Source organism: Idiotropiscis lumnitzeri, chromosome 5 (assembly GCF_059441095.1).
Source record: "Idiotropiscis lumnitzeri isolate Australia: NSW breed Sydney's pygmy pipehorse chromosome 5, RoL_Ilum_1.0, whole genome shotgun sequence".
Taxonomy (NCBI): Eukaryota; Metazoa; Chordata; class Actinopteri; order Syngnathiformes; family Syngnathidae; genus Idiotropiscis; species Idiotropiscis lumnitzeri.
This window is the reverse complement of record NC_142395.1, coordinates 13,582,310-13,596,573: the sequence shown is the minus strand read 5'-3', so window position 1 is coordinate 13,596,573 and position 14,264 is coordinate 13,582,310. Positions and strand designations below refer to the sequence as shown.

General features: G+C 41.3%; 1 protein-coding gene across 8 annotated transcripts in view; it reads right to left on the bottom strand.

The window, feature by feature from the left end:
* Positions 1 to 14,264, bottom strand: part of celf6 (CUGBP Elav-like family member 6) — a 174,315-nt gene that overhangs the window by 11,533 nt on the left and 148,518 nt on the right. For 6 of the 8 annotated variants that reach the window (XM_088297173.1, XM_088297175.1, XM_088297178.1 and 3 more), the window contains exons 9-12: positions 12,664 to 12,726; positions 11,212 to 11,292; positions 8,307 to 8,450; positions 3,788 to 3,937 (exon numbers count right to left, since the gene is read on the bottom strand). In XM_088297173.1, coding sequence (XP_088153299.1) covers positions 3,810 to 3,937; positions 8,307 to 8,450; positions 11,212 to 11,292; positions 12,664 to 12,726 — 416 coding nt within the window. In that variant the 3' untranslated portion in view covers positions 3,788 to 3,809. The remainder of the gene's footprint in view (positions 1 to 3,787; positions 3,938 to 8,306; positions 8,451 to 11,211; positions 11,293 to 12,663; positions 12,727 to 14,264) is intronic. The other 2 variants (XM_088297177.1, XM_088297180.1) reach the window with 1 other exon arrangement.

Genomic DNA, 14,264 nt, shown 5'->3' with positions numbered 1-14,264 from the left:
CACTGAAATTGACTTTTCCTTATCAAGGATTGACCTGGCCAGACCACAAAATTGCAAAGAAAGGACCTTTTTCTCAGCAAGTAAGATGCCGAGAGATGAACAATACTCGCTCCTCCTTAAAATAATAAAAAAAAATTAAATAAATGATGGAATCTGCATTTTACCAACAGGATCTGTTCAGTCTAGCTGCATTGTGGTGATATTTTTGGGCTAATGCTAGCGGCTAGGCGGTGCCGCTAGCTGCTCCGTTGCCACAGTGTAATCTGTTTGCAGCCTCATAAATAAATAAATGAGAAGTAAATCTGGTGTTGGGCAAACAAAACAATCTTCCATGAGCGAGGCCCGCGCAGATGGAAATCCACAGAGAAGTGGAGTGTCAACATTTGCCCGCGCTCTCGGCGAGATTTAATTGGCCGAGCAAACACGGCAGGGTCATCTCGGCGTCGGCCCACCTCTCCGCTAAACTGCTGTTGATTGCGTTTGGAAAAAGGTCCTTTTTGCAAAGACTGTCAAATAAAAACACAAATAATAGCTGGCTTGAGGAAACACTGTGAACGTGAGGAAATGGTGAGAAAAGGGAACATCAATAAATACAGTGGAACCTCCAATATTGAACAGCTCAAAAGTCGGTTGGACACTGTCTGAATCTTGTCTAAATTATTTTTATGTGATTGGCCTTTTTTTAGTACCAGGAATTGCAATGAGAAATGGCACCTCAGACTATTTTGTTCTAAATGATGACAATTAAAGATTAAATTAATTGTATTACCACATACATACTTTCTATTTTCTTTTTATCGTAATATATTGCCAGTCAATTTTCTGCCCCATGTGCAACATCAACATTACGTACAACTTAAACGACTTTTTTTCCCCCATATTCCTGGAAAAAAATAATGGAATCTATTTTTCATCGACCTGTGGTATATTTTCACAATAAAATTTGTTTTATTTTCAAATATTTTATTATTTTAATTGTCATATGTCAAATCTAAATATAGATAATCAATTTAGATCTGTCTGTAGCATAATAATGTGATTGTTGTCAATTAATCTCGTGCATATGTATTTAGTTGATACCTATAAAAAATGCCACTGGGTGGCAGTACTGTGTCTAACATTACAGGCAGTCTTCGGGTTACGCGGTACTCGACCGGGTCCGTTTCGACTTTAAAACGACCAAGTCTCGTCCGCCGTTCACTCTGCAGGCAAATACGACCCAGATAAGATTTTCATTTTTATTTTCTTAATTTTATTCCATTTTGTTTTTGACCGTCAGAATGACAAAATTCTGCTTTCTTTTTTTTTTTCTTTAATTTTTATTTTTTTTTAATCTGTCCCTGTTAGTGGGCGAACCCAACTCACCAAAATACTGAGTTTTCTGCATCTTTTTCCTTTCATTTTTACCAAAGTAATCATTGTAATCGTATTATTTGTTCTTATACTCCTTAAAAAAAGTATAACGGGTAACTAATTTTGTCATACACTTTAATGAGTTATTTGAAGAATCATTTGAACATTTAACATTGATTGTGCGGAATAAATGAATAAATTAACTTTATTTTAAATGTGTTAAATTAGAATTTTCAAACGTCATGGTCCGTACAATTAATAAAGCTTCTATGAACCTACGACAATTTCATTCACTTGACGGTACATTAATTCCTATTTGGAACTTAACCAGGATCATGGGACAGATGGAGCTCAATTTTGGGGGTTCCGCTGTATACACAAATCCCACAGGAATAAAGTCAAAGCGTCACAAAGCATCACACTATTCTGCAGCATAAAAGATTTCAAGAAGGCCACATTTGGACATGGTCAACAGCTACAAGCCAAGAAAGTCGTCAGTTGCACTGCACTCCACAAGCCGCCGATGTTTAATCAACGCTCACGTCACGCAACGCAGTCACACTCCCACCACATGATGTCATCACAAGTCAAATGACACCATGGCGCCAACTTACAACTGCGCCAACTTGGCTGGCCTCAGGCGTGGCTATAGTGAAGCAAGGGCATCTCACACTGTAATTGGCCAATTGGGTTGCCAGGTTGGTGGAAAAGGAGGAGACACATACACGCAAATTGTGATGGTCCTTCTGTCACATTGCACTCACTTTTCTTGTTGTTATTGCGACGCACCACAATGATTGGGTAAACAAAAACAACAGGATTGACATGTTAAAAAGAAACGACATAATTATCAGCGCCCCACCATAGAAAGTCATTTCTTGCTTCTTTTTGTGGTGCTGAGGACAGATTCCCAGACAACTTGTGGTCTGAAAAGGATGAATTGATGTTTTTTTTCCCTTTTCGTATATGCACAAAGATAACCCTGAAGGCAGAAATGCATATTTCAAAAAGCCTCCTGTCTGCAGTAATTGGATTTGCCTTGCATTGTTTGCGATGAGGTCGGCCACACAGTGAGGGCTGCACTTGTTTCTTTTTAGTTCTTTTAGTTTTTTGCATTAAGTTTATCTTTCCTGCACAGAAACACAATTTGAGTAGCTTCTTACCGGTAGTGGAGAACACTGCTTGATCTTTTTTTTTTTTTTTATAATTAAACTTTCACCAAACAAAATTATGTATCGGAGAGGAATACAATGGGACTTCAAATTTATCATCATATGAAAGTTTATTTCTATTTATTTTTCAACCAAAGGAAAACAACGTTGAAGTTTGATTATATATTTTTTTTCCATTATTATGTAGATGGTGTGGACGGCCGGAAATCCAGCAGTTCCTGCAAAAGTCTGATAAAGTTAGCTGAATGTTGAAATGGATTTTAGAAAGAGCCATTTTAAACTGGGTGTCTATTCGATAAGTTAAATTTTGATCCAAGTGCCTGTGAGGAGTAGGACAAGCCATTTTGTGCCAACTGTCCATGAGAAATAAGTTTTTGGCCGCCGTATCGACTCGGGCTAAGTAACACAATTTTGAACCAAGTGTCTATTACAAATAATGAGCAGCATTTTAATAACAGTAAGGATCTGCATGAGTGACCAGCTGTCACACAGGAGAAAGATATTTTGGGTAAGGTGTGAAGTTTTGAATCAGGTCTCTATTAGGCTTATGATGTGACATTTTCGGCTAGGTGTCCATTCGGGGAAGGTGCAAAATTTACAACTGAGTAATTATTTAGGACAAGATTGTCAGATTCATTCTTGTCATGAGCTACTTTCCTGAAAGCCGTTATGAACCCGGATACATCATAAAACTTTCTATAAGGCACAATTAAAATTTAAATGTTCTCAAAATTGAACGCTGCGCCTTATAGTTCAGAACATACTGTATGCAAAAAGTTTTAGCTTTGAAATCGGTTGCCACACAAAAAAATGTCAGTTTATTTTAAAAGGGGGACGAAATGCTAAACGATTTGCAACTTCTGCAAACATCCCGCTTCAACAGCACCGCGGCCCAAGTTGCTGTAAGCTGTCTTTCCATTACCCTACACGTTCTCCGCGGGCTGTCGGCTTTTGTGGATTTGTCCGCTCTACAAGTCGCATTGATCGTGAACACTGTCTCCAGTTGTCAGGTAATTATGCACAGTTGGGTATTGATGATGTCATCAATTTCACACTGGCACATCCTGCAGTTGCTAATGGGATTCCAACCTTCTTTTGAGAGAGCAAAATCCACACATTTACTCTCTCTTGGGAGGGGGGGCATTGTTTATCATTTATTTTGATTTTGAGGTTTTTATTCGCGTACTAAGTGTGCTGTTGTACAACACTGTTGATATTTGCATGACACCTCAGATGACAAGTTTAACCAGCTGTCACCATACCTTGATCAGGACTGTAGACTAGTCAGTAAGGTCGGTTGGCGTCCTTTGGCCGCTTTAGCTGCACCTTCAGCCTCTTCATGCCTATTTGAAAGCCGTTCATGGCCTGGATGGCGGCTTGGGCGCTAGACGGGTTATCAAAACTCACAAAGCCTGAGACGAGAACACAGAGGGGCGGGTGGGGGGGGACGACAAAAGGGAATGGGAAAGTGAAAGAAAAAGGAATATTGGCAGGGATGGAGAGGGGGTCGACGGGAGGAAGACCAGATGAGAGAGCGTTTGAAAGGAGGCCCCTTTTAACTCTTTACAATGAGATGACAATAGCTCTTTGTTTTGTCTTTTCAGCACATTAATTGAAAATCTGGGAATGAAGAGGAGATTACATAAAATAGCACAAAGGCTAATAAGGCAGATAATACAATCAAACATGAGGCGCCATTAGAAACTCAAAAGTGGAACTGTGCTAGTGAGCACCAAAAAATAAATAAAAAGGTGTGAAAAGATTAAATAGGAGATCTGCAAGGACCAACATCGATAGAACGACACTTTCATGAAGTGTTTGCTATTTTGAGTGTACCACAAAGTGGTTCATATTCCGAATGGGTTCTAAAGTCCAAAAACAAGTTTGAAATGGCCAAAGGTGTGAATGAGAGTGTGACTGTATGTGTCTTTCGACTAGCTGGCGACATTTCCAGGGTGTGCCCGGCCTCCCACAAAGTCAAGTGGGATCGCTTCCAGCTCACCTGCGAGCCGAATGAGGACAAGCATTTAGCAAGGCTAACGTACGACACTGGCACGGAAGCAGGAGCTCAGACCATACGCTTTCGTGGTCACACCGAGAAAAGTTTTTTGTTGAATTTACTCAATCTTATTTCGTCAAGTGGTTGCGTGAAATATAATCATCTGGATGCAAATTTTATGCAGAGTAGAACAAAGCGATCAGAATTTATGACTCCAGTGTTAAAAGCTATACACTGACTCCCAAATAGCTGTAGGACAAATTTTAAAATTCTGCTACTGGTGTATGAATCACTGAATGGTTTGGTTCCTGAATGCGTTCAACAAATGCTGATCGAATATCAACCCAGTAGGGCTAGGAGGTCTGCAGACTCAGGTCAGTTACAAGAGCCCAGAGTTCAAAGTAAACATGGTGAAGCAGCATTTGGCCGTTATGCCGCATACAAATCAAATGAGCTGCCAACAGAAGTCAAGTTAGCCTCGAGCGTAAATAATTTTTAATCTAGGATAAAAACTTTGCTTTTGTTTTGCGTAGCAATTTTTCATTTTTTTTTTTTTTATCAGGGTTCGGAGTAGTTTGACCATATTCGAAATTGTCTGCAAACATCATTGCAAATTGGACCAAAATTCTGAGATACTATCTTAACGAGGATTTGTCATTTGTTAGCTTGAGCTTTTAAATAGCCACTCAGCAGCGCTAAAACGTACACATGTGGCGAAGACGCTCTGCAACCTACCCTAACAATCGAGGTAAAGCTTAACGATTGATTTTAGAGCATTTGAGATGTATCACTTCCAAATATTTCCTTAACGCCAAGAACTTTTCAAAACCAGAATATGGACAATATTCAGGTTTTGAAAGTGTCATTGACTGCGTAGAAGCATAGTCAGTGTTGTAAACCGAACGCCCTCTGTGTTGAAAAGTTGACTTATTACAGTTACATTAACTAGTGTTTCCTTTCAACTTAAATATTTTTGGCAACCGCTGTCACGGTGCGCACATGATCACCATTTTGTGAATGAGGATCGTTTTGACAATTTTGTGTGCAAATCCGTTATTGTCGTGTAAATGTTCAACGTATCTGACAAAGCGTGCAGGGAAGTAAAGGGCACCAGGTTGGGATGAGATGTGATCCGGGGTGGTGGGGGCGGCGGCGGGGGGGTTACGCGATGTAGACGCCTGCAGCACTGAGTTATCACCTGGGTGTCACAGCGCAATAAGAGCACAGGTTTCCACACCGGGACTCCGTGCCCGTTCTTATCAGACACGGCGGTGATTGACGGCACGAATTTTCCGCCTGCCAGCTGATTTCATCGCACTGCTCCGGGTCCAATTTAATTTGGGGGTAGAGGGCAGGCTTTTGTCAGTGCGGATGAGATAAGGCTGCTGCTTTTACAAACCTTTTAAACAAACGGAGCAGGCAAGGGCCTGTCAGTTGGCAGTGATCCCCCCCCCCTCCTTCCAAATCCCACACTCTACACACACGCACGCTTGTGATCCTACCAACCGGATTTAATGAATCGCCATACCTCACATTAACATCCTCATGCCAAAAAAGAGGTGATAGGAAGTTGTGGAGGAAGGAGGCAAAGTGTTGTTAGAGGACGGCGGAAAGTCTAAAGCTACTGGAAGATTTCTGGACATCCTTTAATTGGCTGTTTTCACAAGACGGTTTGGGGGCTGATTTGGTGCATGTGGGCGGTTTGATTGGGAATGCGTTTCTGAATGGAATCAGCATCTCAGGATGCTGCAGAATTTGGAGAATCGATGTTGCAGGAAGCATGAAAGGGCATTGATAAATTCCTGTGACATGTTAAATACTTCAATAGTGTATAACCAAGCCCTGTTTTGCTCCCGCTGCCTTTTCAAAAACATAGGCTAGCAATAATAATAGTAATACCTTACTTATGTATCATATTTTTCGTACCACAAAGCGCCGTCTCAATGAACAGGTCTATTTTGGAAATCAGAATATCTGGGGTGCATGGTTATAAGACACATTACTGCGCATTAAGGGAAACGAACCAGTACAGCAAAGAAGTCAAACTTGATTTCCACCCCATTTGACACCCTGATTATAAGGCTCACTGTTGATTTTTAAGCCAATTAAAGGATTTGAAATGTGCCTTAGAGTACCAAAAATACGGTAAGTGTTAAATACAGAAATAGCACCCGTAACTGAGATGGCGCCTTGTAATACGGTGCACCTTATGGCCGTGAAAATACGGTAGTTGAGGCAAGACAATTTTCACGGAAAAAAACTTTCAAATATAAGATTTTTATTTTATTTTTTTGCAGCTCCTGCGTTGAAGACCTAGGCATACCTGTAGGCATACTTGGAAAGCCTCAATCTCTGCAGTGTTCTTAAACCTTTCTACCCCACTTAACTATTCATACTGACGTGTGCATCATTGAGCATAATAGCCACTCATGTTAAAATGTTGCCCTTTAACCACTCCGTGTTAAGCGGAAACATTCTTGAAAACCCTGTGTATTTATTTATTTATTTCAGACACAGTCTTCTACATACTTTGTTCATAGCTTAGCCTCCAGTCTGTCAACATGAATAACTTCGCAAAGCGCAAAGTAACGAACCGTTTTTATTTTATTTTTTGACATTATTTTAACGAGACTGCCGTGCCCCGCCATACTTCGTCTCCCGCAGCGCAACGGACTGAGGAAAGGATTCTCTGTCCTGAGAAGGACGCAGGGGTTAGCGGGCTGAGCATCTCATGGACGAGCGCGTGGAAGAGATGCTGAAAGAAAGCCAATGCCGGGAGTCTTCCGTGTGCGCTCTCCTGGGTGCGGCTGTCCAACTGAATCAACAGCAAGGTCCACAACAGTCTATTATTATCTCTTTAAGCTTGTGGAGTCCACCTGCACCAGCTCCACCAGATGAACTGGTTGCTGTGGGGGAAGTGGGCCAAGTGGGATGGAATTGGCATGGAAGTGTGGACGCTAATTCTAATGCTGAATGCAGTCATTTTTCTTTAAATAAATATTGGAAGGGGACACAAGCTTATCAGGAGGAAAGCATCTCTGCTGTTACCTCGTGATCAAATGTCAGTTACTATAAAAGAGATTAGCATTTGAGCTCAGTTCTCAGATTAACAAACAATGAATTGATTACTTTTTAAATATATTTTTTATCAAGTTCTTCTTAAAAGATACTCCTCAAGTACTCACAACCCCAAGTATTAATGCAAGACAGAGATTTTATTTTAGTTTTCTACTCCGACCACATGTTGTCAGATGTCCAAGTAAAGGGAATTGACTCATTTTCAATGGGACATTAGCTATGTCTTTGTAAAAACAGAATGTAAATCACCAGTAGCTGATTAATAGTCTTCAATATCCATAATCAAACTTAATTCGATCAGATTGTCTACAAATGCGTGTTTACTGCCTTAGCATGGTTCGTTAAAAATTAAATTGCCCTTTAGGACAGCATTTATAACACATGACAGGGCTCCTTATTTTGGCTCCAAGTGTTGATGTTCGGCTTCCTCCCCATCGTTGCGTTCACCTTCGCTTAGGGTCGATTGATAACGAGATGTCCTCCCCCGATCCCCCTTGCTTGGTGGCTTGAAACACCACTTTTAAAATGTTAATTGCAGCTTGATTAGGATAGACAGTTTGAATTAAGAAAAAAAAAAAAGGAAAATGCTAATTGCAGGAAAGCAACAAGAGGCATGAGGAGATTTCAAAACACAACCGCATAATTACTTTACTGTTTCCCCCAAGACTCCCGCATCACCTCCCTCTGTTGATTTTTGAACTCACCGAAACATTTGCTCTGATTGGTCGCTCTGTCCACGAAGACTTTTGCCGAGATGACGTTGCCAAAGGGGAGAAACATTTGCATGAGCTCGGCGTCACCGAATTCCTGGGGCAGGTGATAAATAAACAGGTTGCAGCCCTCTGGCCCTGGTGATGGGAGGAGACAGCAGGAAAAGATGACTGACATCAGCAATTTGTGTGCTATATAAATACCATTTGATTTGATCTGATTCACAGGAGTAAACATAGCAGTCGCATCGGGACGAAGCCTTCTATGTCACAATTTGGTAAATGCTATTATCCATACTGTTGATCAGACGTGTGGTTATTTCTACACATTTTGGACCGATCTGAGGTGTTGAAAATGCTTGCCGTTCTTTGACAATGTGATGTTAATGGTTAGACAAGCATGTCGTTTTGTTCGTTTCCAATTGTCGCTGCATCTTATCCTAGTTGACATTGGGCGAGAGGGGAGGCAAAACCTGGGCTGCCGGCCTGCCAACAAAAAGGCATACATACACTGAAAAAATATGATGAGTTGAATTTACTCAATTTTATTTTGTGAAGTGGTTGCACAAAATAAAATTAGTTTAAGTAGAATATACTGTATGTCTACAGATTAGAAATGGATCAAAAACCACTTGACAAAACTCCACACAGGAAGTTCAGAACCTAGGTTATAACCCCGCAACTCACTACTAGGCCCACCCTATGGCCGTAAATGGCAATTTTAAGAAAATTGTGAAAGCCGCATTGTACGTTATTTGCTGATTGATATTATTGAGGTTCTTGTCGCTATTTACTTGTTTACTTTCAAACTTACTGTTTTTGCGACCATGTTAAAAGGCGTTGTCTCACTTAAAGGTGCTATGTCTGGATTTAACACATCCATAAGGTTCACCGTATTATTGGGTGCAGGAATGGTAAAACATACGCTCGCTTCAAACATACGGTAGCGAGCATACATGCTAGCGTATATGTTTTAAAAAGGCAGCGGGAGCAGAACTGAGTTCAGTTGTAATTTATTGAAGTATTGAATCCCTGTCTTCATTCTCAGTCAGTCTAGTTGCTAGCTTGTGCAAATGCTCGAACAAAAGTGCACGCAGACTCGTTAGCCCACGCATCAACAATCCATTCACAAATTGTGATTTACTCGCCCGACGCTGCCTCCCAGGCTTAGTAAAGCTATTTTCGCCGTTTGTTATTCATCGTTAGCATGTCGCTTGCAACTTCACTCTGAACGCCCAGTTTACACCGATGTCCAACGGCTGAAATGATGGCAAGCTCCGAATTCATTTCCAGCACTATACAGTATACCTTTACCTACTGGGGGCATGCCTTCCTCCATTAGCGTCCTCAGTTACGTCTGCCTTTTGTCTATTTAAGCAACATGTTGCCAGGAAACGCTCTGTCAGTCAACCAGAGAGCACACATAGAAATTTACAGAAATTGGAACTCGTTACACACACAAGTTGTGCCACAATATAAGGAGAAAATGTAAGACTTTTAAGTGCGCCTTTTGATCTAAAAAAGTTTATTTGGTGAAACCAAATCAGCAGTCAAAAACTTTATTCACATATAAACCAGACAAAGACCAAAAGTTGGAGAGCAAAGCTTGTCTCTGCTTTCAAGCTTAGCTTGCAGCAGTCTTGAGTGACACCATGCATGCTGTGATCATGACATCTCTGGTGAAAGGGAACTTCGAATTGCTCCTCTTTCATCTACAGTAAAACTGCCTCAAACAACAAAGCAAATGTAGGAATGCACAAAAAGATTGTGTTCTGTTTGTGCTATTGTTAATCTTTCATCTCATGTGTTCTGTAAAATGCTTTGATTGTACTGCAGCTGTTGTGAAAGCGCTATATAAATAAAGCTGAGTTATGTTTCCTTTAGATTCAGAGTGAACGTTTTGAGAAATATGAGTAGATTAGCGGTGTGGTGTGGATGGGCCTCATGATTGATTATCAGTCTTAAAGTCATCACGTCTTGAAGCAATCAAGGCTAAATTCAATTTGCGACTTGATGACGACCAGCAGAGGTGCTATTGTTTCAATCTCCTGGTTTACTGTCAAACGTGAAGTCAGTGGTGGGAAGATGAGCACCCGTTACCCTGATGAGGTCAAGCACTACAGAAAATGGAAAATATTCTGATTTCCTCTTTCCAAATTCTGCCCTGTGAATTTGTGCGTGGTCGTACGTAGCTTAACTTCCCATAGCTGTCATTTTCTTTCGACGACAAACTGCTTCAACAGCTGGTTGCAGCCGATTAGCGCACTCCAATTCAATTCCGGACAGGGACCCTCACGTGTACTCCCACGGTGGTAAACAAACTTTTTCGGCAGGGCGGCTTTTGAAGCACTTCATTTCAAACCTCCTACATAGAATATTCATGCCGCTCTAAGATGTCTCCTACATACAATCATACAGATGAATAATTGAGATGGAAGAATTATGTCAAAAAGAGTCATTTAACATCAGCGCAAATCCTTTGCCTACATTTGATGCCACGGTCCGTGCCAGTATGTGCACATGCATGTGAGTGCGTGTGCATGTGAACGCTTCTTCTAGTAATGGCGCTAAATGATTATGCATGCAGATAATTAATCTGATGAATATTTATAACCACTTAAATACATTGTAATGGACTGATTAAGCAGTCCGAGTGTGAATTAGTGCGCTTTTTGAATAATGACAGAGTAACTTTTGTCTCGTCGCTAATGTTCTTTAAATTTCCTCACAATTTTTATTTTCTTCATGCTGCGAGACGGTCTTTTCTTTTCTCACCATGACCCCACCCCCCTTTCTCTTTCCCCTTCCCGTTGCTAATTCAAAGCGGCGGCGCAACATTAGAATGGAACACAGCAATTATCACCTTTTATCTTGGGTGGGCGCGTTCACCCGCTCTTACCTTCCCGCTGTTGCTGGGGAATGATGGTCGGCTGCTGTGGGAATGCTTGGCTGATTGGCGCATAGGCGGCGGGGTAGGCTGCTGTTGCAAAAGGGGAGAGGAAGCAAGAAGGGGGGGAATAATCGTTTCTCCGTTTTCTGATTGGATGGAACCAATACGATTGCAGCTTGTATTTAAAAAACACAAAAACTCCTATAACAAACATTAGCTAGATTTTATCATCATACACGTGCACCTAACAAGATATAATTTGAGCTGGCAGCACCTGATTAACTGTGTGATGTTAGCAAATGCATCCATAGTGAATCCTTTTATGAATTTCATTATTCATGACATCACCGATTTACATTTTTTATTTATTTTTTTGCGTAACTAATCCCTCACCTATCGGTTGGAAAACTCACCTATATGCATGTTTGTGTTCTTTCTATAATGCCCCAAGGTGCCGCAAGATGTCTCCAAAGACAACGGAAAAGAAGTAATTGGTGTAAAGAAAGTCTAGCTGTTTGATTATGGGGGGGAAAAAATAAATAATCCCAACCGTGATGGTAATTATTGAAATCACCATTATTCAAACAATTATATTTTTGATACAAAACAAGTAAATGTTTAATGGTTAAAAAAAATTATGACAAATGAAATTCTTTGAAACACTGTAATTGTGTCAGTTCCTTTAGGAACAAACTAAATTTCTAAAATTCATTATTTCAAAAGAATGAATTCAAGTATGTTCCTTTATGAACAAACATTGGAGCATTGGTAATTGTCGTAATTAATTAATTGTAATTGCCTGGCCCTAAAAGGTATGCATCTCAAGTTAAGATCTTTTTAACAATATGTTGCGTAGGAACTAAGTTTAGCCTTCGTTGTTTGTGAAAGTTATAAACACTCTTTATGTGCAAGTACACATGTACTTATGATGATTTGGACCTAGATTAAAATGTTTTGGGCTCATAGTTTGTCATTTATTGACTGACTCTGCAACAAATGATTCCAAATCTAATTGATCTCACATGGACATATAGAAAGTTTGACCCGTGTCGCTGAATGGTTTGTCATCTCGCTGCGAGGTACCACAGCACTCTGAAGCGCCGCACAAAGAGACCTAAGCAACGGCTCACCCGGGCATGAAGACTTGCGTCTCGTTAATGAGAGTCGATGTCAAGAAGCAGTGAGAAGCCTATGTCATCTCTCGTGTAGACTATGACAAGTTCAGAACCTCAGCTCTTTGTGTATTTTAGGAATTAAGACTTGTTATTTTTTCGCGTGTGTGGGCGTACTATCAAGTCAACTCCAAATCCTTTCGCAAGCCTAATGTAAAGCAGCCTAATCCTGGTGGAAATTAGCCGGTTGCGCCAGCTATCTTTACTTGTCAGAGTGTCAAACAGAGAGGGAGGTGCGGATGGAGTGAGCGAGCCACTTTCGAGAGAGGATACACGACAGACGGATCACCTGCGTAGTGTTGGACGCCGGCATAAGCCTGCTGGAGAGGGTCGGCCACCGTCGGACTCTGTGCTGCAAGAGAGGCAGTGGGGTGGAAAAAAAAGGGGGGGAGGTGGAAAACAAAGAGAGGGTGGAGAGTGGTCAAGAGAGGCGCCGAGACAAAGACAAAAGACGTGATAAGTGTCTCTTTTTCCACTCAGTAGTACAGTTTGGCGTGGCACGATTTGCGATTTGGTATCCACTGGACCAATTGCTGTTACGATGCCAAAATGGTATTAGTAGACACAAATAATTGATTACTCGATTTTTGTGAATCTGATTGCTGAAAATCCGTATTGAAAGCCCTTTGAGTTTCTTATTTAAGAAGAAATGACCCCGACTGATGAGTGGGTCTTGCCTAACATTAAGTAGGTTTGTGTTTCAAATAATTGAGCCGTCATGTTCCGAAGAATATACATTGACGCAGCGAGGGGGCTTGGGTGGGGGGTTGTCATGCGGCAGTCATATGCTGAAAAGTTGTCATCAATAGGTTGTCACATGCCGAAATGTAGGCGACGAAGGAGTGCGGCAGTCATACGTTGAACCGTCATCGTTGATAGGAGAGGGATGTGTAGGATTGGGAGAGTGCGGACGGCTGGTGCATGATGGCCAGTCAGCCTGGAAATAACCGGCCATTCGGGAGAATGAGAATTTTCCCGAAATTCCCAAAGGCCACCCAGCCAGAAACATTTCTGGCATTGCCCCTGTGATTATCTTGTTTTTCACGTGTTTTGTCCTTTTTCGAGGCAGGGTAGATTGTAAGCCACTCCCCGCCCAAAAAAGGGCAGGTTACATAAAAGCACACAAAACTAAATACTAGGGTTGGAACAACACAGGTATTGCAATTGTGATTTTGTGGTATGGTACAGAGGCGTTCCAGTCTCGCACATGGAAGAGAGTATTGGACATTAAGTGTAACTCGAGCTCTAGCCAGACATCTAGTACATCTAAACAAATCGAACGCAGCTCAGCTTCTGCTAGCAAACGTCACGTCTAGCTCTATGCATTTGGCCGTACACCAAACTCATATGGACCAGCCATTCGAGAACATCCCAAAATTACCAATAGCCACCACTTGCCTGTCTACCCAGAAATGCCGCAAAGTCGAATGCTAAGAGTGGTCCAGTAAGTCACCCTGCTGCTGAGGAGTATGTCACAATAAAAACAACACCGGTAGAACGCAGTGAAGATGCATTATTGTGCTGTGCACTTTAAACCAGACCTGGACATTTTTTATGCCAACAACAGGTATTTAAAAGATCATTTCAGTTGGTGTGTCAATTAGTGGCCTGGAATTCATGTTGCATTTTTTTTCGTTGTAACAGGTCTCTGTCAATGGGTATCATGCCGACATTTTTATGAAATATTATCATTTTTATTGAAAAACCAGTGTAGAAGGGATGATGTCACTTTCTTTGTACTTGAACCTGTTACACTGTGTCATCACATTGCTATGTTGTCACACTATTTACGTGAAGTTGAGGCAGCTCTTGCCATACCGCCTACAAACCTCCATGCAAATCAGTTGCTGAATGTCACCTGCGGTGCGCTAATGTGAACTGTAGCACTTT